This window comes from Macaca mulatta, chromosome Y, assembly GCF_049350105.2.
Source record: "Macaca mulatta isolate MMU2019108-1 chromosome Y, T2T-MMU8v2.0, whole genome shotgun sequence".
Lineage (NCBI taxonomy): Eukaryota > Metazoa > Chordata > Mammalia > Primates > Cercopithecidae > Macaca > Macaca mulatta.
Window position 1 is genome coordinate 8,572,202 of NC_133427.1, and position 24,744 is coordinate 8,596,945.

Sequence of the window (24,744 nt, forward strand, 5' to 3'; positions counted from 1 at the left end):
TTTTGAGTTTGCAGTTGCAGTGGCATTTGAGAATAATTATTTCTTATGGTAAAAGTGTGATTTTTCATATCTCTTCATCTACTTCTGAAATCTTTATTTTATTTACTTAAGTCTTAATAACTGGCAGCCAGCTCATCTGACAACTGAATACATGAGTGTTTTTGTGTTGAGGTTACAAAGATAAATGTAGAGAGATATTAAGGACCAAAGACATTTATTTTGTTTATAAAACACTTATCTTTGTATTATGGCCATATATTTGAAGAATTTTGATAGGTATTTCATATGAGAAGGATTATGTACTGCTTAGTACATCCCAGATGTTATCTAGGCAAATCTATGTTTCTTAAGTCATATTATCCCATATACAGTATTATGAGCTAAGTACAGTTACCTTCTCACTTTACAGATAAACTGAAAGTTATCTAAGCATTCACAGTTCACAGGAAGATTAAAACATTCGTGTGGGCAATGATGGTCTCAAAGTGACTGCAAGACCACAGTAAACACCATCAAAAATAGACAATGGGGTTATATCAAACTAAAGTGCTTTGGCACACCAAAGGAGACTAAACAGAGGGAAAGCACATCCTACAGGGTGGGAGTAGTTGTTGGATTACCATACAGATGTATGAATATTTACAGTACATACGGAACTCCAACAACTCAATAACATGAAAACAAATGGGCTAAGGAAGTGAATACTCAACTGTGAAATTAAGACATACAGTTGCCCAGAAGACACAGTAAAAAGCACTCATCATCCCTAATCCATCAGGAAAATCCAAAACAAAACCACAATGAGATTTCATCTCACTTCAGTCAGAATGCCTATTATTCAAAATATAAAAAAATAAAAACAAAAACAAAAACTCATGTCTGGTGAGGATGCAGAGAGAAGGAAATCCTTGCACACTTTTGGTGAGAATGTAATTAGTGCAGGCATTTTTGGCTTTTATTTAAGTATAAAGAGTCTTCAGAAATCTACAAGTAGGACCACCCACCATATGGTCCAGCAAATCAGTTTACTTGTGTATACACCCACAAGTAAACAAATCAGTATGTTGAAGTGGTGCATGCACTTATGCAATTATTGCTGCACTCTTCACATTTTTGCAATAGGCAAAATACAGAGGCAACTTGAGGTGTCCCTCAATTGATGAATGGATAAAAAAAATGGTGCACATATGCACAATGGAAAAATGTACTGCAATAACAAAGAAGGAAATCCTGCCAGTTATGATAATGCACGTGAATCTGGTGAATGTGTGCATGCCATTTTGTTAAGCGACATAAGCCAGGTATCAGAAAGGCAAATAGTACAAGACCTCATTCCTACATGAAATCTAATTTGCGGACCGCAGAGAGGTAGTGACTCAAATGGCTGGGGTGGTGTTTAGTGAAGAGACTGTACTGAGGAGATGTTGGATGAAGAATACATATTTCTAGTTAGAAAGATGAATAGGTTAAAAACCTTTTCTACAGTATGCTGACTATGACTAGTGATAACACATTCTTTCTTTAAAAACTTCTAAGACAATGCATGTCAAGTTTTATCACCACAAAAATGACAAGTATGTAAAGTCATGCATGTGTTGATTAGCTGGATATATCCAATGCATAATGTATATGACCTTTTGAACATCACCCCTTAAGTTATAAATATGTATCATTTCATATGACAATTTAAAAAATAAGCATGCAATTTTTAAAAAGCCTTAAGAAAATAAATGTCAATAAAGTATTTTATTATAAAAAAGTGCTTTTCTTTTCTACCTGTAACAATGTGTTTTTCATGACACAGGGAAGAATGCAACGTCATTTAGTAAGTTAAAAAATATATATATAAAAAAATAAAAATAAATCCCAATGTAGATGATCAATTGAAAGCTAGAAATTACAGGTCCGGAGACTATAGTCTATGAATTGAAACTTTCACTGCATGTTTCAAAAGAAGATGTGAGGAGGCAGAAGAAAAAGCAAAAAACTCAAAAAGCCATTCCAGGGCCCTGGGTCACACCTGTAATCCTAGTACTTTGAGAGGCTGAGGTGGGAGGATTGCCTGCACTCAGGAGTTCCAGATCACACTGGGGCAACATGGGCCCACATCTAAAAAGTAATAAATTAGTTAATTAACACATAGGGTTGTCATGCACCTGTATTGCCAGAGTCTGAGTTGAGAGGATCACATGGGTGTGGGGTCTCCAGGCTGCAGTGGGCTGACATTGTGGTGCTGCTCTCCAACCTAGGAGACAGAGTAAGACCCATTCCCAGAAAACAAACAAACAAAAAAGGATCACATTAAGTAAATTAAAACTATGTAGTGTGAGGAGAATCAAATGAAATATCATTAGAGCCTATGCTATCCGATGAAAGAAACCAGCTTCCGCATAATAACAGCCCCAGATGGGGAGAACAATGAGAAAGGGCAGTGAGAACACTGTAAATAATAATACACCAAACTTCACAAATGAGTTAAAAGACACGAATATACAAGGAGTACTTCCTTTGTCCTCAAAGCCCTTAATAATGAGTGTCTTTTTCTGAATCCCTGACATGCATTCAGCTCGCCTGAACCTCTTGGTGAGGTTCTGAGACCCTGATGTGCCCTTTCTGTATGTTCTCATTTTGTTATTTCACATCACTTACCTGTACCAGGTCATAACAAATCATGATTACTTGACATTGTTTGACACAATGAAGAACTCAGATATGAGTTCACTAAACAATAGTTTATGACATGTCCTGAAGAAATTCTGTATACGTGATGGTTGTCAAAAGGATAATACAAAATAAAAATGTAGAGAGAAGTACATTTTCTTCATTTCATCAATGAGCTCGTGTTCACACCACATGTATCTTTGAACTATATAGCTGCCTCCTACAAAATGATCTGACACAATCTCTTGAAAATTCTCATTCCATTGGAGATCATAAGTATAACACGTTTTCACTGTTCCACCTATTGGATATACTGAGTGGGGTGAGTAGGATCCATGTGACTTTTGGCTTTGCTGTAATGCCCAGTTTTTTGTTTTTGTTTTTGTTTTTTTCTTTTTCTTTTTTAACACTGTCATTGCTAGATAGGCCTGAAAGAAATGGTTCATTATGGCTCACAAAAATAACTCATCTCCTTCAGCTAAGATTCTTTATAAAATGAATTTCATCCAGACATGAAAGCAATAATCTGACGCCACTGCCAACAGATTCAGAATTACAAACTACATTCAGATAGAGGATAGGAAGATAGATGATGCAGATGAAGTTGGGGGGAAAGGAAAGGAAGGAAGAAAGGAGGGGTGTAAGGGAAGCAAAGGAAGAAAGGAAGGGAGAGAGAGTTATAGATGTTCAAAGACACAGTTACAAAGTCTAGCACCATTGTAGAGATCAGCATGTACAAATTAACACAGGCTGTGTGGAAACATATCAGACAGACAGATACATAGGTGGAGTTAGAGAAAGATACAAACCCACACAGAGAAATAAACATACACAAACACAGACACACACTTAGCAGCTTAAACATGAAAAAACACCAAGACCCTGACACTAGAAATAATAGAGGTGTTTTACAGTTACTGAGGCAGAATGTAAATCTGTCAGTGACCTTAGCATCTGTGGCCCATGTGCACAGATATTCAGTGGAAAAAATGTTAGACAGACTGTATAATTCAGCACAATCTCTGATAATACCTAAACATTTGGAGCTCATGTGAAATCACTAGACTGAATTGCATGTAGGATTTGAGGAAGAAGCCCAGGCAGCCACGTTCACTTGGTGGGGTGGCCAATATGGCTCAGCCACCAGCCAATGGCATGCCCATCCATTTTAGACAGTTTCTGGTTTGCTGCCTGCTTTGGGAAAAGCTCTTCCCCTATCACCATTTTAAAATAGGCTAGCTCCCAAACTAGCCCTGGCATCTACTTATGGTCTTTTTCTTATCTATTTACCTCCTAGAAAAATTATTGCAAGATCCTTTCCTCAACTTTCTCCTGTGCATTAACTTTGGGACAAGACCTTTTCAGATGACCTGATTACAGGCAAGTCCCCAGACATTTCCCAAACTGAGTTGCCCTGAGGGCACACACCAATCTGCTGCTCCACTCCCACTATAGGGTTACTGTACTGGACCACAGTGCCCTTTGACCAGCACACGGTAGGACAGAGGCCAGCTTGTTGGAGCCAAAGGGTTCCCACTGTTTTTGGAATAATTTACTGAGAAAACCTGTTTCGGCTTTGCATGTGTGTCATGGGGACAGTAGTCAGAGGAGGTCAAGACTCCCACTGGAGAGTCTCAGATGTCTGCATAGGAGCAGGGGTGAAACTAAGCTATAGATCTTCAAAGCTCAACTGCTGATACCGAGCAGGAGGTGTGGAATGCACATGGAAGGCAGCACAACAGATTCATAAACTTTGACTGTCAAACCCTCTCCCCTGAAACAACATAGCTCTTCTCACGGAAGCTGTGCTGACCAGTCCATATACGACAGGAATTTTAGCACTCTATTAGTGTGTGGCTGACACGGATGCTCATGCTGGAACTGTTTTACCTGGGAACAGGGAAGAAAGTTCTGCACCCAACACTGAAATCCTCCTCCTCAATCCATGACAGAGGCAACCCCTTGTCCTGTGCACAGACACAGATGTTCCTGGGAAGCAATCAACCACTCATAAATGAACACTGTATGTTTTGTCCTCCTGTATGAGACTTGTAACATATGCTCTGCAACTACATTCTCTTTACATTTTTAACCTTATGCAAAGTACACTGAAAAGGCCACAGAAAATAGAAGGGGCCTGGGCTCTAGAAACAATGTGCAGTGCCAATCACTGGGGAGAACAGAGTCTCACTAGGGTTCATACGAGCACAAAATGCATTCATAATGCTGTTACGAGTGCTCCTCACCTAATAAGGATCTTGCAGAAAAGCTTAACCCAAATAAAGATGTAAACAGAAACAACAGTGTCCATATCCTGGGTCATCAAGTGACAGAGAGTCCATGTGTCAATCCCCCAGCAATCTTATATTCCACAAATCAAACCCTTTTCCCCTCACTTCTGCATGTTTGTGTTTTCCCTTAATCACCTATGCCAGAAAAAAAATTTGTATCCTGAACGCCTTCCCACATGCCACTGTAACATTTTGCACAGTACCTCCATACCCCTTACATGCCCATTTCTTCTAATGTTGATGTGTAAGAAGACCTGAGAGGCTGATTGTCCTAGATGTCAGCTCTGATCACTCCATCATATTCAACTCAAAATCTGGGAGTCCCTAGAGAAACACAAACCCATGTCAAAATGCATTTCCTCTCAGCCATACTTTAAAATGTTTTAATGTTAGGGCCTGCCTAGAGGAGCCTACCTCTTCCCCATTTGTTATCTCTTAAACTTCTTCCTACTATGTGTTACAAACTGTTCTCCACAATACCTGCCCCATTCCCAGTGGTCTCTGTGACAGGAGTCAGCTAACAAGATGCATTGTACACTAAAAGCACACAGAAATCTGATGGTGCAATAGCTTAAGAAAACTCATTAAACTAAACAGTCTTTTGTGGGTTGTGGCAAGGATGAGAAGGAGGCACATTCAGGGAGCCCAATCTTAAGGGGTTGGTAGGATGACTCTCAGTGGGGTTGACAGCCATGGAATCAAGGGCCACAAATTGAAGTTAATGATTCAGCTTTACTTCTCAATGAGTCTGGACATGCACTATGCTTCTCTGGGCTTAAGACTCCACAGCTATAATCTGCTTTGCACTGCAGTCTGTAATGTGCCTTTTTCAGCCCAATAACCTGAATGCCCTGGATTCTGGCACTCTGTCTTCCTCTCAAGGAATTTCTATATGTATGAAAGCAGCCTCAATTTCTACATTTCTGAAATGAGCGTCCAGACTCCCTGAATAGGGAGGTATATCAACCCTCCCACAGTGGGCATCAAACAGCTCCAGTTCCAACTGAACAGCTCACCTGAAATCTCTGTTCCCTCTTCAGGCGGCTTCATCCTCATGTAGCATTGCATGGGATTGTGCCACAGGTCCTTACATAGGATCTGTCAGGGGAATCAATCGAGAGAGGCCTCATCAGGACTCAGGACTCAGACTGGTGACCCAAGCAGTTGGGAACACATCGGCATCATTCTTGATGTTTCCCAGTGAGGACCCACCTCAGCAATCCTATTACCTCTTGCAAAGTTGTGGTCAGAACACCAGTTGAAGAAGTTAAGTCTGCTGTTGTGTCTGTGGCGATAGGCCTCAACTTCATAATCCTGACACCACTGAATTGGAGTGGAATGAGAAGCCCTGTATTCTACAGACAGAGGATGTTTTGGTAAGGGGGCTGGAACACGTTGGCACTGATCCACCCACCTTCCTCCTTCCACTACCCATCCTGGGAGCCACCTGTCACCTGTGACGTTCACGAGATATTCCTTGGTAATCACTTTATTCTGGAAGTAGGGGTTACTCCGAAAGAACAACATGATCTGGCAGAGATGAACGGGATGCTTCGCTTCTTTCACCTGTCCGGACAAGGTGGAGAAAGCTTAAACACCTTTTTGGCTGAGGTGCCCACTGTTGCCTGCAGGAATAAATTATGTCCCTTGCCCTCCCCCACTCAACCCTCCAGCCTTAGTCTTCCCGGCCTCACCTCCAAGTTGATCATGTAGCTCAGCATGTCTTCATCTTGGTCAGTGAGCAGGGCCGACATCTGAGGGTGGTTTGCAATCTGATTGAGGTCAAAGAGCCTTGAGATGCAACGGAAAGAAAAGCTAGAAGCAACGGGGAAGGCCTAAGAGCACCCAGAGGGGCGGCTAGGGGATTTTTTCAGATCTGCATCCATGAATGACCTCCCTTTCTCCTCTCCCTCCCCCTGAATTCAGACCTCTCGGGGTTCACCGAGGGTGTATCATTGTGAGGCTGACCGCACTGACACGGGGAGGGGCGATATGCAGAGAACTGCCGGTGTCTGAGGCCTGGCAGAATCTGCTCATACCCGAAGAAGCCCAGTCCCAGATCGGACTGGCAAGGCGGAGCAGTCACAGTCCCTTAACAATAGCTTGATTCACAGCAACACGTGTTCTGCTGAGAACTCGCTTCTGCTCTTCAGAAAGATGCCCCAAACGTCTGCTGCTTGGCACCATGAAGCGTTTCTCTCACGCACGCAGGAAAATAGTACCCGTGTCTGCTCTGGCTTTCTTCAGCCACATTTGTCTGTGGACACTCACCCGTGTTCCCCAAATGGTCACATCGACGCCGAGCCGCCCGTAAGTTCCTTACACTTCCCAAGAGCACCTCTCAACTGGAAAAGCAGAAGAAACACTGCAAAGGATACAACATTGGCCCAGAAGCCAGGCATGCTCTGGATGATGGCGCCTCTGCGGTCCAGGTGGGGCTTGCGCCTCCGCTCCATCTTTTCCCTCTGCTGAGAAAAGGCCTTCCTGGCTCGGGCATTAACCGGCTCCAGCTCCACCTGAACGGCCAGCAGCTCCTCCAGTGCAGACTCTGGGCTCATGGGCCCAGGGCCAGGCTGTGCCCGCTGGACCTGCTCCTGCCGCTTCTCGTCGGCTTCCTGGTGGGCCACCACCTCCACCTCCGCCATTATGTCATCCGCTCCCAGCACCGCCTCCTCCCCCAAAGCTACCTGCTCGCTCTGCGCCCCGGCCTCCCCCTCCTGTAGAGACTCCATCCTGAAGACGGTGCCCCCCTTCGGACTCCCACTGACCACCGCCTGTGCTGCCGGACCCTCACCGCAGGAACCCTGCCGCTGCCCTTCACCGCAGCCGGTGGGACGGCGGCCCCTCAGGGCGCATGTGCCTGGCTTCCAGGGGCTTCCCCTAAGGGACAGCGCACAAAGTGCGCCGGGAGCTGCGTCACTACCAGGTTTCCTCCCACTGCCAATAAACGCAAGGGCGGTGGGTGTCTCCCTGGGGGCATCGGCCCAGGCTGGCCTGCAGCACCAGTCTCCCGGGGTAAGCCTCTCTGAGAAGCCCTCGGAGCTTGTGCCAGGTAGCGCTGCGTCCAGGCAAACGCGGGCTGCGTGGCCTTTGGAATTGTGGGCATGAAAGCTCTGTGCCCTGACATCCTGAGTGTGGCAAGCCATTGACCCACAGGGAACACATGAAATAGCTCACTTCATTAGGCAAGCCAGGTCGATGTTACGGAATATTGCCGATCCAGAGGAGAACTCTCTCTGGCTGCTGGGACGAGGATGGCTGGGGTGGCCTCAGGAAAGTGGGTCGATGCGGGTGCATGGGAAGAAAGTCGCCGGTTTTGCTGAGGTGCAATTCGTCTGCTCCAGAGGCCACAACCCCGGCATGCACTCTCGCAGGTCTAGGCAAATACAGGTTCCGAGTACTTGAGGATGCTGTATACCAGGAGCATACCAAAGGGCCTCTAGTCCTATGCCCTGAGAACACCGTAGGCCAGCCGTCAGGGCTAGCCAGTGACGGCCTGCGTGCACGCTGTAGTGCACTGCTTTGCTGACCCAGAGGCTCCCGCACGCATAGCAGTGGCTGTGATGCCTGCTGGCGGGCCTCTGCAAGCCCAGGTCCTCTGCCTGCGTCTCCTGAGTTCCTTTGCACAGTTGACCCTGCCGTGGACCTCAACGCCATGGCGAGTGCGGCGATCTGCGGGCCCGGCGGGGCTCCTCAGGAAAATTGGATCCACGTAGGTGTGGGACTAGGCTCTCAGCCGGGTGAGACCCGAGGGCCTTTCGGGGAGTGAGCCTCCTGGGAAGAGGCCCGCAGAGCCTAGGGGCACCGGGGATGGACTAAGCTGCACAGGCCGGGGTCTGTGGGTGCACCCAGGAGGGCACCATGTTCAAGCTGGAGGCTCTGCTGGAGAGGACGGCCGGGGTACAGAGCAAGGAGGCGGCCTTGCAAGAGGAGGTGGTGCTGATGGTGGGAGACATAATGGCTGAGGTGAAGGTAGTGGTTGAGGAGGAGACCGACATGGAGTGCCAAAAGGAGGACCAGCAGGCAGAGCCAGGCCTTGGACCTATCACACCTGGGCCATCAATGGACTCGCTGGAGGACCTTCACTTGGAGCTGGACTCCGTGAATGCCCCAGGCCACAAGGCATCTCCGACCTCTGGGCCAGAGCCATAGCCTTGCAGCTGCTCATTCGGGATGGCTGGCATTAGGGGATGGCCATCAGGCTTGGGGGGTAGGGCATTGGGGCTGGGTGGGGGAAGGTGCCAGGAGGGATGCGAATGGAGTCAGCCAGAAGGCAGGGGATGGGGAACAGGGTGGGAGTCGAGGTCAGCCTCCTGCAGATAGGAGGGCAGCTTTCTTGTGGGAGACCTGGGAGAAGAGGTAGGGACTGGGAGCCAAGCACAGCAGCCACAAGGGAGAATGGCGGCTCCAACTACCCTTCACTCACAGCACAAAGTTGAAGGGCACGTTTTCTTGGGAAAGTCCCGGAGGAAGGAAGGGGAGTCTGTATGCTATTGTCAGCCATTGAACCATTCGCGCTCTCAGTGCCTATTTCCAACAAGCTCACCTAGAAACAGAAGGTGCTCAAAACTCGGGTTCATGGTGCATGGGGCTGCTGACCTCCACAAGACAGGAACCAGCTCCCCAGATAGGCTTTCTTCCCCCTGCCAGTGCTGCACCCAAAGCGGTGTAGAACCTGAGTATATGTAACCTTGTTTGCAACCATGCCAGCCCCATGGGGAGCGCCAGGCACAACTCTGCAGCCCTGTCTACCTACAGGGGTTCCCTCAAGTGGACAGGCCCACCCCTCAGGGAGACCAGGATAAGAGGACACCACACACCCTGACATCTGCAGAGTGTGTCTGGCACTCAGCACGCAAGGGCCTCCTGCAGCTCATGAATCCTGAGGCCTGAGGAATAATCCGCCTCACACCACTCCACCCCCTCCCCCTCACACCACTCCACCCCCTCCCCCTCAGCCACAACCACCTGCCCACTTCTGCCTCCTGCCCCTGGTCAGCGCAGGATATCTTGGACTGGCTTCACCCATCCAAAGACTACCACAGGTGTGACGTTGCCTCCTCCCTAGACAGAGATAGAGGATTAACAGGGGAGGGTGACAAGCCAAATGTCTAGGAGATAACCCTGATCCACATTCTCTGCACTCTTGCAAAGTTACAGGGTGTTACAAGGCATGCCCACCCAATCATTTGGAGGCTCCTTGACCCGAAGTAGATTGTTTGGCACACCCAGATGTCGTCCTGAGTCAGATACCATGATGAAGTCTTGCTTTTTTACATGATAGATTTGCAGGTCAGGCTGGGGAACTGGGGTCTGTGGGAGGGGTCCAGTGTCTGAGTCAGTTTGAGGTCCCTCTGGGGCCCAGTGTTTGTCTCAGTGGGAGAGCTGGGAATGGGAAACTCATGCTTCACTCCAGCTATCAGGCCACCTCAGCCCAGCTAGATGAAATGGTTGCATTGAGTCCATTCTCTTTCTCTTTCTTGGTCAGGTGGTGGAGGAGCTCAGCCATCCTGGTTCCTGGCAGTAGGCTGAAGATTTCCTTTTGTCACAACCTTTGCTTATGCTAATGATAGTGAAGTGATCATTAAGGAGTATTGCCTTGGCAACCTCGGTAAGTAGTGCCTCCTAGCATGGTAGAGGAGCTGGTGTGTGGGAGGGTAGGCCTGGCTTGAACCTTCCTGGCTCCTTTCCCTCCAGGGTACAGGGTTTATGTATCATTTCACTGCAGTCCAGTGGTTCTGGGATCATGAAGGTCAAGTCTCCAGCTGCAGGCAAGACATTGCCTGCCTGAGCTTGTTCAGCTGGCTGAACACGACTGCCCTCATGATTGCTGAGGTGGGGGCCGTGATGGGGCATCATGGGAAAGGACCTCGCTGGTCATTCCTTGGCCTCTGGGGAATTGGCTTTACACCATGACCTGACCTGTCATGGACCCATCCTGCAGTCACCCAGATCATCAGTCAGGGCCTATGGCTCAATCCCTTGTAGTTCTACCCCAGGGAGGGAGGGACAGCATTAGAGAGGGAACAGAGAGGAGGACAGGCGAGCCCCTCTGTCCTAGGGCTGGGAACTGAGAGGCCTTTAAATCCTGGATCTGTGCCCCACATGGAGAACTGAAGGATCATGAAGGAGACTGCAGTGAGCAATCCCAGGCCATTCATGGATTGGGGGTGAAAGGCCCATCAGGGAACTAACTGTAACACCCACATTTCAAGATTGGGTAACCATAAGCCACCTATGATGCATATGTGGCTAAGGTCAGTGGGTGAGAAGCAAGGCTTAAGGAAGACCTGTCTCATCATCACTTGCCAGCTCCCTCCCCTGCCCTGAGGCTTGCTACCACCTGGGGCTCAGTTTGAGATCAACCAGGGCCCCCTCCCTCTCCATGCAGATGTCCACTGAGGCCTATCTAGGTGTCTGTCCTTTCAGCATGGTTCTCCCAGGCCTGTCATGTTCTGTTTTGATGACCACAGGCCCCCCCGACATGCGTTCTCCTCTCTGCCATCCTGATTCCCACTGCCCTGCCTTCCCAGATAATGCAGGACACTGCACAGGGAATCTGGAGGACCACACTGGGCTCCAGTGTGAGGAAATGTTCTACTTTCTTCATGTATACATATTTTAGAGTTTCCTCCAGGGGAGGAAATGTGAAGAGATTGCAAAATGGCTGGAGACCTTCAGTGTGTGACCATGGAGGGAACCTGGCTGGGAACTAAGGCCCACCTGAGTGATGGCGTGGACACCCAGTGTCAGTTATCTTGATAAAGAGCTGCTTTGTTACATCACCTACTATTAATATAAAACTTAATTTCTTAGAATATTGAAAAAATGAATTTAAGTACAAAGAATGACAATTTGTTCATAATTGTATGGAAAAACTGCAGACATATCCATTTTCCATTGGAATTCTTACGTGAGACTTGAAGTGTTTACCAAGTTTTAAGATACATTTTTATTGTTCTACTCCTGGCAATTTTTATGATCATTTTTTCAAAACAGGGACATGGATTCTAGAAAGTTGTTGATGGAGATTCAGCTTCCTTTAGAGTACTTACCTGTAAATTTTGATTTTTTTTTCTCTTGTGGTTCTTTTCCATTTACTGTTTGTACTATATATGCGAGGTGTTAAGTTTGTGTTTTATTTGCACCTTCTGGAACTTTTGTTTTAAAGAATTTTTTTTTCCTGTTCAATATGTACGTTTGCCTATGAGCTCTTTTTCTAGGACAGATTGTTTTTTGTTGTTGTTCATTAGTTTTTGGTGTATATGTGTGTGTGTGTGTGTGTTTGTTTGTTTTGAGATGGAGTCTTGCTCTGTCACCCAGGCTGAAGTGAAATGGCATGCTCTCAGTTTACTGCAACCTCTCCCTCCCAGCTTCAAGCAATTCCCCTGACTCAGCCTTCCAAGGAGCTGGGATTACAGGTGCACGCCACCATGTCCAGCTAATTTTTGTATTTTTAGTTGAGACTGGGTTTCACCATATTTGCCAGACTGGTCTCGTACTCCTGACTTCAAGTGATTTCACCACATTGGCCTCCCAAAATGCGGGGCTTACAGGTGTGAGGTATCATTTTATTGTTTATGTATTTTAATCCTTGTTGTCTTTTCTTTATGTACATGTATTTTACAGTTATTGAAATAATATATTTTCTTTGTTTACTCACTACTTCAGTACGATTTTAAAAATAATGTTTTCATTCACGAAATACAGTATTGTGAATAGGTTAAACCTTGTGTAGTATTGTCATTCTGTCTTTCATAAATTCTTCAAGAACGCCGACACTGTATTTCCCCCACCTGAGGAGAACATGCAGATAGTTATAAAAAATTATTTGAATGAGTAGGTATGAAAATATAATTTTAAAGACAATAAAGTTTAAAAATACAATTTCACTTTTGTATTTTGCATCATTTTGAACATTTTATTTGCTGACACATGAAATTCTGTACTCATGCTTATGTTAAATATACACTTTTGAATCATTTTCAAGAATGAAAACAGTCCAAGGCCAAGCGTTAGTTCAGGAAGTAAGTAGAAAGCCGTTGTTATACAGAAAAACTATATTTATTGAAGGTATATTTAGAGAAATTTTAGAAGGCTTAAGTCAATATTTTTGTTTTGGTTCCTCTGGTGTTTTATCATACTGTGGCCAGACTATAGCATCACTAGTTATAGTCACTAGGCTACCAAAGTCTCAGTGCTGCAGTAATTATTATTGAAATTGTTATTGCAGTAATGATTATTGCAAGTGGCAGTGTGGTTGGCTGTTTAAGGAGACTACAGGACTTAGGAGTTTCCACCCAAAGCATAAGGCCCTGGTTTAGTGTGTGGCCTTTTTTTGCCAAAGTAGATAAGATCCAGAAGGGCAGACTCACTGTACTAGCCAGGGTTTTGAGACTGGGGAAACCTATTTGTCTCCAACTGCCATTGCCAGATATTGGTCTGCACATAACTGCACTCCCTGGACTCACTGACTCCTGTAAATTCAAACACAGAATTTGGATTTAAATCCCTATCCCCACTTCTTAAACTTAGATCTAATAAGTGGATAATAAAATATGTATTCAGAAGAAAAGGAGACATCAGATAAGTACATAAGCAAATCATCCTGATCAAATACCTTCAAAAATGTTAGTACAAAGAATCACTGAAGATTAAAACTTAAAAAAAATGTTTTAATTTGGGGAAGTAGAAAAAGATTGGACTCGTTTTCAACTCTGAGGTATAAAGATACAATTATTAGAATATGGGAATTAAATAGAATGTCCAATTTGTTTGAAAAGCAGCATACTAGCTATTTAGTATCACTAGAGATTAATTATACCACATAAGAAAAGTCAGAGACTAACAAAAAAATTTTTTCAGAGATTTTGTTCTGCAATTAAAGACTTTCAAAATGGTTTCCTACTGATCAATGATTCACTTATATTTATCATTTAGGCATACTCTGTACACCCTTTTATATAGAGACAAAGTTAGTTTCTGTCATGTAGAAAGAAAAAAACATTGATTGTGTACCACATTTGCATTAGAGTCTTTGGCCTCAGTAATGAAGCAAACAATGGAACTGCCTATGCCAGGGACAAGGTGGGCACAGCTGGAAGCTTCCATCACTTGCATCTTTAACATTTTGGAATTCTTATCAATCTCTCCTAGAAAGACAAATTAACTATAACTATCCTAAAGAACACTGTTACATTTAAACACTAAGTATTGAGAGAAGACCATGATCTGTCTTATCACTGTCTCATCATTACTTTAAACTTCTAGGTATAACTTATACAAAGAAATTCAGTTTATTTTATCTCCATTAACATTTTACATCACACATTTATATATTTCATTCTGTTTCTAGTGATTTTTTTTTTCTGTTGAGATCAAGTTTCGCTCTGTCACTCAGTCTGGAATGCAGTGGCCTGATCTCAGCTAGCTGCAACCTCCACCTCTTGGGTTTAAGCAATTCTCCCGCCTCAGCCTTCTGAGTAGCTGGAATTACAGGCACACACCACCACTCCTGGCTAATTTTTATTTTTAGTAGGGATAGGATTCCCCATGTTGGTCAGCCTGGTCTCAAACTTCTGACTTTACGTGATTCACTGGCCTCAACCTCCCAAAGTACTGGGATTATAGGCATGAGCCATCACACCAACCCCCACCCTTTATTTGAGACAAGTTCTTGCTTGGTCACCCAGGCTGGAGTGCATTGGAACAATCTTCACACGCTGTAGCCTCAACCTCCTGGGCTCAAGCTATTTTCCTGTCTCAGCCTCCCACATAGCTGGGACTATATATGTGCAACACTACACCAGACTATCTGTTGTTGTTGTTTAATGATGAAGTATTGCTATATTGCCCAAGCATGTATCGAATTTCTGGGTGCAAAGGGTTCTCCTAGTTCAAGCCCCCAAAGTGCTAGAATTACAGGAGTGAGCCACTGCGTATAGCCTCGTCACTCTTTAATCACTTTTTAAATGCCACTCTTCAAAATTAATAAATAAATTTTTACTTATGAAATTCCAAATTCCAAGTCAAGTTCAGCTTCATTTTCATAAAGAGGTAAAAACAAAACAAAACAAAACAAAACCCTTCTTTTTTCTTTATTTTGAAATTAGGAAAGAGTTGGAAAGCAAATCATCTCTACTTTGGTTTGCAAAATTGACTGTACAGAGAAAGAGCCTCATATAATTTTTTTCAGATCTAAAATCATGTGAAGTTATCAGAATCATCATCACATAAAACAAAACCAAATCTCCTAGTGAGTCTCTTACGTGGATTAAATATCTTACAATTAGTAATGTATACAATTGTGATTATAGTTATTCCTTGAACCATAATATTAAAAATATGAACCTCATATTTTTAGAACTGCTACCCTAACGAGAAAAGTAACCACTGACCTGGTGTAATAATTTGTGGCCCAGTGAGTCAGCAGTCTGAACTATTCAGGTTCTTTAGATAGCCCAAGGGTGCTAAGAGCCAAATGGGAGTCTGGACATCTTGGAGGAGTAGCAATGCTGGGTCATTCCTTGCTGCCCTACTCACTAAGCAGAACCTCTAATGCTGTAGAATGGTAAACACTTTCACAACTCTCAGTGGTGCCCCAGAGTGCCTCAGGCCCAGAATCACAGCAGTGTCTTCAGGATTCCTGTGTGTAGAGGCAAAGACTTATTATAGTACATTCATTAGAAAACCTGAATCTTAAACTACATCAGGCTTTCCAGCATATTGCTTTAGTCATGATACACAAGATCCCTAGTTCATCTTCAGAGAAGTAAGAAATTTAGGAATAAAAGAGTCCACAGACAAAGGGATTGTAGAGGAATTAATTAACAGAGGTACTCATAAACCAAACACAGGGAGACAATTTCTTTTTAGTCTAAAAAAAATATTATCTGTATAAGTGAGAAGTGAATTTGGACAGAGACACCTTCAGCAATGTTATTATAGGATAATGAATTATAGGGTATGGGAAGAGGCAGGCACAAACTTACATGTTCCTGATGCAGTGGGCAGCTGTGAGAACCCAAGAGCTGCTAACTATGGAACTACTGCAGACCTAACTACCACAGCTGATGATCACAGCCTGTCAAGGCATGGCATATCGCAGAGAAATCTGATCTGCTGAAGCTGAGGAGAAAAATAAGCTAATTGTGCTCATTTGAATAGAATTGCCAATGGTAGACCATTTTTTTAAAGTTTTAAATCCCTCCTATTTCTGGTGAGTCAGCATTGTTAAATATAACTAGCAAAGACAAACCACTATCTCTTTTGTGCTTATTCATTTTTCTTGAAAAGAAGTGTTCCTCTTATTATCTTTCCAAATTCATAGTTTCTTTATGTCCTAGCTTAAGCTTATTTAATCAAAATATTGGTAGCCATTCCAGCTTTCTCCCCATTGCAACATTTTTATAGTTATGATTTTAGCTACTTAGAAGCCATTGAAATAGATAGGGAACAACAAATGCAATGATTTGAAGATATTAGATAATGAAAAATTTGGAGATAAGGCACCTGTCACTAAATTAGAGGGGGCTTATCTTTCTAAACTTATCATCTTAGTGAGATAGCAAACCAATAATTTAAAGATAAAATTCAAGTTTGAGGTTCAAGAAAGAGCTCATATTTTAAAAATAATTTTAGAGTTCTTCAGAAAACTGAGTTGAAGCAATACTCGTTAGTATACATACAGAGAGATAAAAATGGTGAAGAGAACCTGTCTCTAGAAGGTGTAAGGAAGTGTAGATGAAATTAGAAGTGTAACTAAGATCTTAAGTGTAGTTGACTTTGGACAATGTGAGGAAATAATTATGGCCTCCTTTATGTTTTAAATATATTATTTACTGTAGCTATGTCAATAGGTGGTAGCTATAAAATAGCTGCAGTTAAGTGCACATTTAATATGTGAGACCAAAAGAGATCCTTCAGTTTCCAAGGAAATAAGTGGAAGAAAGTAACGTGAAGTAGCCATTGCTAATATTGTGATAGATTTTCTGATAGGGAAGGGGAAAATTGATAATCTCAATGTAATACAGTCTAGTACACCAGCACCTAAAACACATTGCTTACAAACTACTGTGTTGTTTTCAAACATCATAATATCTTTAAGTTAAAATATACTTAATTTAAAATAACTCTGTTACAAATGTAAGGCACTGTGTGGTAGTAAAAAAAATGTCTTTATGTTCGGAGAGTGTATCTTAATGTTAGCCCTATTCATCTTTTGCCGTGAGAACTTGATCAATCCATTCTACTTATCTAGTATCAGAATATGCACTTAAGGTAACTATAATAATCATGCTATATGATCTACATTATAGAGTAATCTATAGTGACACGATGGAAATTTAATCATATATCAAGTATGAAATGCTTTTGTAAGCCAAAAGGAAAATAATTCTTATGATTTGGTAAATAAAAAACTCATGATTTTTGCAGAAAGAGCTTTCTCTCCTCTCTCCTACCTTCTGTTCTTTTCTATTTCCATTCTCTTCTTCCTTTACTTCTACCAAGTTTTTGAGCCTTACTCTGAGGCTGTGGCAGAGAGATGAAGTGTGGCTGAATAGATTTGGGAGTGTAGGTAAAAACCGAGGCATTTGTAGACGAAGAGACTGAAAGAGACATGAAAGCAAGGTAGTCATGGGTCGTTGCTGGTGCCAGGGTGCATGGCTAAGCTGTGTCACTCCCTGGAGCCTGAAAACGAAAGCATGCACTTGACTGACATAGGGCTTTGTGGAACTCTCCTCAAAGTTACTCAATATTCCCTCCTGCACCCAAGTGTCCTTTTGCTGTAGATGGCACACCAAAGGTGCTCCCAGGTCACCCTGCAAGAAACAAGAGATATGATATCAATCCATATTTTGAAGGATGGCCAGAAGTAACGTCAGATGTTGATGATATTACTCTTTCTCCCTGGCATTCATGCCCCCTGAATTTGCACCTTACAGCCATCTTCCTGCATAGCTTTCTTGACCTCCACAAATAAAGGAATTCATTCAGCTTGGGGCAAAATTGGGCACAAGTGCTGACTTGTAGGATGCTCAGGTGCTTTTTTGTAGAATTCCAGGACTTTCTGATGGAAAACAGAGAAGAGGTGTTTGTGTTTGTTTTCAAATTTAGCCTAGATCAGAGACAGAAGTATGGTGAAGAGAAAGACAATTTTATTATTATTATTATTCAAGAGAGGATAATATTCTCTTTCCAAACATGCTTCTCTTGCATTCCATTGTCTTCTTCATTATCACTCTTCATAAGGGACTAACTAACTAGCCAATAGTCACATAGTAGTATAAATTAGCCAGATGCAGTGGTGTGTGCCTGTGGTCCCATTTACTCAGGAGGCAGCTGTGGGAGAATCCTTTATTCTTGAGAATTTGAGGCTACTGTGAATCAGTACTGGAGTGCCACTGCACTCCAGCCTGGGCAACAGAGCAAGACACTGTCTCTATCTGTGTTTCTCTCTGACACACAGAAACACACATGCATACACACAAATACACACACACAAAGAGAAAGATACTCATGAACAATTTCATTGTTGTAATTGTTTTATAATGATATTTTAATCTTGAAATGAATTACTCAGACTTTCATAAAATTGGCACATATAGCTGTGGTAAGGAACCACTGTTCATTTAGTATGGAGCCAGCACAGAAATGGGAGAAAGACAGTTGCACAGAGACTATCCAAGGGAGTTTACCAACTTCTGCCTCCCAGCGGTTGGGACAGAGGGGGACATGGCCAGGGTGTAATCCACAATCTGCGGAAGGAATATACCTGTGCAATAGAGTGAGATTACTGTTACTGCTCTCCCATTTCTGAAATCTAATTTTAGGTTTTTAGGAATATGCTTGGAAATTCAGTATCTTCAATTCTAAGAAAATACTTGGAAAAATGCACTATTCATCCTATAATTTTAGATACACTAGAGAGGTTATCTACATACTTTCCCTTCAAATAATAAGGTATACAATACATGTAATGTATCTTATTATTTATATACAAGATATTATACTATTATCCAACAGTGTGTGTATATATGTATATACCTCAAGTAGAAATAATACAGCATTTCTGTGAAATAAGCCTATCTTTAAAATACTGTTCTCTGAATAGAATTGTATTCATAAAACATAGCTCATAAATCCTGTTTGGCAAAAATAATATATTCTCTCAATATTTAGACATCTCTGCTGATTCATACAACAATCTAAATTTTGGTTTTGCAAAGGTCTGAGAACGTAACCTCTGATCTTATAAACTCTGGTTTTAAGGTTCAACAAGAGTCTTCATACCAAGTATATTAACTCAAACATATGACTAGATTAAAAGTGTCTGCGGTTTCATGGGAAATGACACCTGTCTTGAAGAGCCAGAAAACCTGGAAACTTTCTTTCCAGATTACAGCTAGTTGACGCTCAACCAGGGAAACATTGAGATCTGAATGCCTAAGAAGTTGTCATTCAGGCTTGGGTCCAGATTGAGATCCAGGCATCCGGAGAGGTTGTTTTGTTAAAAGTGTGGCTGTGGCAGCATGCAAGGATGAAAAAGAATGAGAAAGAATGGACTCTTCAGTAAATGTTGAGGAACATATTTTCTGAAGAGGATTAGCAGAAGAGCATATGGATAGGAGAATAGGAGAGGAGACTAGAGGAGAAATAACTGAGCAAGCTGGGAAAATGCAGAATAAAGGAAATGAACAAGAACAAAAGACTGAATAAGAAGAACACAGTGTACATGCAGATGGAAGAGAATAAGAAAGAACAAAGAAAAAGGAAGAAGAAAGAGAGACAAGAGAGGTATAGGAGATATCAGGGTTCTCTTTAACCTTGATAATTTTTAATTTCCCACCATAATGCTGGTAAACAACTCTTCCAGGAAACCAATTGCTTGTAAGCTGGCTTGGTTGGAGAGAATTGATTTTATCTTGGCTTTCTGTGACAGTTATCTCACTTAACAAAGCTATAAAATACTGATCTGGGAAAGGCACAGTTTTTACTGGCAAAAATGGTACATGTTTAAACAAGAAGCCAAAATGATCGTTAATAGTGTTTCTCCATTTGGCTCAATTTCAGGAGGAGAAAATGATGCAATTATGTCTGCCTTATAATGGGTTCTGGGTTTTAGTATTTCTGTTTCAGGCTGGATCCAGGTTCTTACTTTGCAGCTTTAAAAATAGCAAAGGATTCAATAATATCAACTTCAGACTGCATCCAGTGTCTCTTTGCTTGGGTTACAGGTAGTATCCAAGATAGGAGTGTTCTTCCTGTAAGTGAGGTCTATGGTTTGACTACTGGAGGTAGAATCTTGGGCCAGAAACTTAGAAGGAAGGTTTCAGACTGGATAAAAGGGTGAATTATATTAACTTCAGGCTGGATTGAGGTACTGACAATTGGAGATTTTGAATAAGCCCATGAGCTGCCTTTATTCATTTGAATGTAAAATGAAGATCTGACGATATCAGTTTCCTGTTTGATCCAGTGTCTCACTGCTTGGGTTAAGGGTGGGTCCAGGTTGGATATGTAGCAGCTCTTTGCTGAGTCCAGGGCAAAAATATACCAACTTCAGTCTGGGGCCAGGGATAAGAGCGACTGACTTTCAGGATGAATCCTGGGTCTAACTATATAACATTGAGTCTGTAAGCAAGATATAACTGTATCAATTTCAGTCACATTTCAGGGTTTTATTTCAGGGTAGTTCCGGGGACGAATTTCAGAGTAAGTCCATGGTCTGATTGTAGCAGGTCCATGCTGAATACAAGAGTAATTTATGCTAACTTGATTCTGGGTCCAGGAATGTATCATTTGAGATTCAAGTTGGGTCCAGGACCAAACTGCATCATTTTGGGTATGAATGTGTCAACCTGGCCTCAGGCCAGGTCCTAATTACTGGAGATTCAGGCTTAGTCCATTGTTTTACTTTATCAGTTTCAGAATGGGTCCAGTGTCTGACTGTATTGGTTTCAGCATAGATCCAAGGTTGGATAACATCACTTTGAGATTGGGTCCAGGGTCTGACTTCATTCTTTTCAGATTGGTTCCATGGCTGGATTTTTTGGCATTCTGGCTGCATCCAGGTAGTAACTGACGATAAGGTAGAGTAGTATTTCTTCTTATATAGTTTTGGGTCTGAAACCAAGCACTCAGAGTATTAATGTCATGCATGGTCAGACATTTTGCTGCCTGCATTTCAGCCTGATACAATAGTGTATCAGATAAGGACAGGGCCCGGGTTCTGACTGCTTGAAATTCAGTATGAGTCAAAGGACTGATTGTAATAGTTTTAGCTTGAGTCTAGCGGTGGATTTTGCCTGCTTCAGTCCAGATCCATAGTTTTACTGTATCAGCTTCAGAAATGGTCTGAGATATCATTGCACCTTCATCAGATTGGTTACATGGGAAGAAGGCATCAGTTTTGGATTTGATCCATGATATAAATGTTGTAGTTCTATGTTTGGCCCAGGATTCTATTTTACCAGGTCCAAAGGGAGTAAATGTGCTCAGTGTTTGAAATTCTGGCTGAGTCCAAGGTTTTACTTTTTCTGTTCCAGTTTTAAACGAAGTTCTGCCAACTAGAGTTTCAGGTTGGGACCATAGTTTTGCTGCTCGAGGCATAGGAACTATCCAGGATATAAGTGTTCCAAATTCAGGCAAGGTCCATTCATTGATATTTTCAATTTCATGATGTGTCCATAAATTAGATGCTTGATTTTCATGTCAGATCAAAGGTTTTCAGGTTGAGGCAGTAATGAAACTCTATAAATATTTCAGCTTCAGGCAGTTAGCTTCAGTTTTAAGTATTGTCCAAAATGAGCCCATTTCGCTCTGTGTATAAGAATTTACATCTGGAAAATCATCATGAGTCCACTTTGTGTCTGTGGAAGCTGCATTCTCTGTCCATGTGTTTACCACCAGAGACTCAGACCGGGATCACGGGTGATTGATTCAGACAGAGGTAGTGTCCAGGTTTTTCCTTTTGTAGGGATAATCTTGGTCCATGGTAACACTGAGAAAACTATAGCCTATGCCCCTGAATTTTCTGCTGAAGATTCATCATAGGTCCATAATATAAGTATATCATATACAGTCTGTGTCCAGGTAATTCCTATGGGAGACTGGGCCTGCAGTCACAGTATAATTTTTTCAGATACGGGCTGTGTGGAGGTAATGACTACAGAAGATTCAGCCTGGGTCCACAGTGCAACTATATCAGATACAGGAGTTGTCCAGATATTTGTTACCAGAAATAAAACTTTGGTCCATGGTGTGACTATGGAAGCTATTAAATCTATCCATGGACTGACTGCTAGAGATACAGGCTGTCCACAATGATAATGTATTAGATATAGGCAATATCCAGGGATTTACTGCTGAAGATTCAGATTGGATCAATCCTATGTATATGTCAGACAGGCTGTATCTAAGTAATTAATGCTGCAGATTCAGATTGGGACCATAATGTGGTTGTATTAGATGAAGGCTGTGCCCAGTCTACTGTTGGAGATATAGCCTGTGCCCAAATTGTAGCTGTATAAAAAATAGACCGTGTCCAGGGATTTATTGGTGGAAATACAGCCTGGGTCCAGGGTATAACTTTGGAAGCTACAGCCTCTGTCCAGGTATTTACTAGTAGATATTCAGTTTGAGTCCATGCTTTCAGTGTACCATGAAAACTTTGTGAAAAGAAGATTCATGTTAGAGTTACAGGCTGTGTATACAGTGTGAGTGAATCAGCAACAGGCTTTACCCAGGGATTTACTGCCAAAGATTCAGTCTGGGTCCATGGGATGACTATATCAATCTTGGCTTATAACAGAGGACTTGGGGCTGGAGATTCAGACTCTGTACAGATATTTACAATTGGGTACTTAGACTGCATCATGGAATTTACAGCTGGAAATTCAGCCTTGTTCCAAGTGTTTACTGATGGATGTTTCATTTGGATCCATAGTTTGACTCCATCAGGTAGTAACCAGAAAGTGGTTGCTGGAGATTTTGTCTTGGTCCATATTATGACTGTATCAGCTACAGCCTCTCTCCTGGGAATTATTAGGAGAGATACAGCCATGCACTTCAGTGTGACTATATCAGTTACAGCCACTGTTAAGGGATTTATTGCTGGCAACAGATCCTGCGTCTATGATGTGACTATTTTACTTTTAGACTATCTCCATGGATGTACTGCTACACAAACATTCTTAGCCAATGGTGTCACTCTATCAAGTAGAGTATATAGGCAGAGACTGTTGATTTAAAATGAGCCTGGGTCCACAGTAAGACAAATTCTATTTCAAGTTTTGTGGAGGGATTTACACCTACAGTTTCATGTTGGTTCAGTGGTATAACTGTAGCAAGTATAGGCTATGTCCACCCATTTACTTTTGGAGATTCAGCCTCGGTCCACCATGTGAACATACTGGTTTTATATTGTTTCCAGAGATTTATGGCAGGTGATTTGACTTGGTTCCATAGTTTGACTGTATAAGCTATTGCCTGTGTCAAATGCTTTACTGCTGAAGACTCAGCCTGGGTCCATGGTACGAGTGTATCAGATACAGATTGGATCCAAGGCTTTACTATTAAAAATTCCAACTGAGTCCATGGTGTGTGTATATCAGCTACAGGTTCTGTTCAGTAAACTACTGCTGGAGATTCAGCATGAGGCCATGGTGTATCTGTGTCATACACAGGCTGTGTCCAAAGATTTCCTGCTGGAGATTCAGACCGTGCCCATAGTGTGATAGTAGCAGCCTAAGGCAGTATCCATGGATATCCTGCAGTTTTTTCAGCCCCTTTCCATAGTGTGATGGTATCGGCTGTGGACATTGTCCAAGTATTTACTGATGGACGTTCAACCTGGGTCCAAGGTATGATTATGGAAGGTATAGACTGTGTCCATGGAATTACTGCTGGAGATACAGCCTGGGCCCATGGTGTGACTATGGAATTAACAGCCTCTGTGCATGGATTTACTGTTGGAGACTCTGCTTGTGTCCACAGAATAATGTTATCAGATTCAGGGAGTGTACAGAGATTTACTAATGAAGATTCATCTTGGGCCCAGGTTTGATTGTATAAGACACATACTGTGTCCATGGATTTATTGCTAGAACTCATCCTGAATCCATTGTATAGTACTATCAACTACAGACTTTGTCCAAGGATGTATTGCTAGAAATTCAGGCTTGGTCCACAGCTTGTCTGCATCAGCTATTTTCTGTGTCTATGAATCTTGTGCTGGAGAATCATTCAGGATCCCCTGTGTGATTGCATAAGTTTCATACTGTGTCCAGGCATTTCCTTCTATAAATTCAGCCTGATTCCTTGGTAGGACCGTATCAGCTGTAGCCTCTCTCCAATGATTCATTGCTGGAGTTTCACCTGGAATCCATGGTTGAGTCCAAGATACTGGTGGATGTTCAGTGTGGGTCCATGGTAGGAATATATCATGTGCTCAGTGACTTACTCCTAGAGCTGCAGCCAGAATCCCTGTTGTGAGTATATCAGTTTCAGACTGTGTACAAGGATGTAATAATAGTGATTCAGCCTGGATACACATTGTGACCGTATCCGATGTAGGAGAATATATCCATGAATTCATCACGAGTGATTCAGCATAGGTCCCTAGTATAATTATATCAGTTTCCAACTGTTTCCAGGAAGGTATTGCTGGGGACTCTACCTGGGTTCACAGTGTTACTGTTTTAGTATCAAACTATATCCAGTAATTTACTGCTGGCAAATAAGCCATAGTCCATGGCTTATTTGATGAGACTGCATTAAATTCAGCTGGGAG

General features: G+C 42.7%; 1 protein-coding gene and 3 pseudogenes across 1 annotated transcript; all 4 read right to left on the bottom strand.

Annotated features, from left to right (window-relative positions):
- Positions 1-5,867: 5,867 nt before the first annotated feature.
- TSPY1 (testis-specific Y-encoded protein 1) lies at positions 5,868-7,771 on the bottom strand. The gene is made up of 5 exons (XM_077989816.1): positions 7,331-7,771; positions 6,647-6,724; positions 6,407-6,518; positions 6,165-6,307; positions 5,868-6,050 (listed from the first exon to the last, which is right to left on the bottom strand). The coding sequence occupies exons 1-5, from the start codon at positions 7,682-7,684 to the stop codon at positions 5,868-5,870; spliced, it is 870 nt and encodes a 289-aa protein (XP_077845942.1). The 5' UTR covers positions 7,685-7,771.
- Positions 7,772-12,675: 4,904 nt separating this feature from the next.
- On the bottom strand, positions 12,676-18,484 carry LOC144338897 (uncharacterized; annotated as a pseudogene).
- Positions 18,485-18,530: 46 nt separating this feature from the next.
- LOC144338898 (uncharacterized) lies at positions 18,531-22,211 on the bottom strand (annotated as a pseudogene).
- Positions 22,212-22,755: 544 nt separating this feature from the next.
- LOC144338899 (uncharacterized) lies at positions 22,756-24,065 on the bottom strand (annotated as a pseudogene).
- Positions 24,066-24,744: the final 679 nt, after the last annotated feature.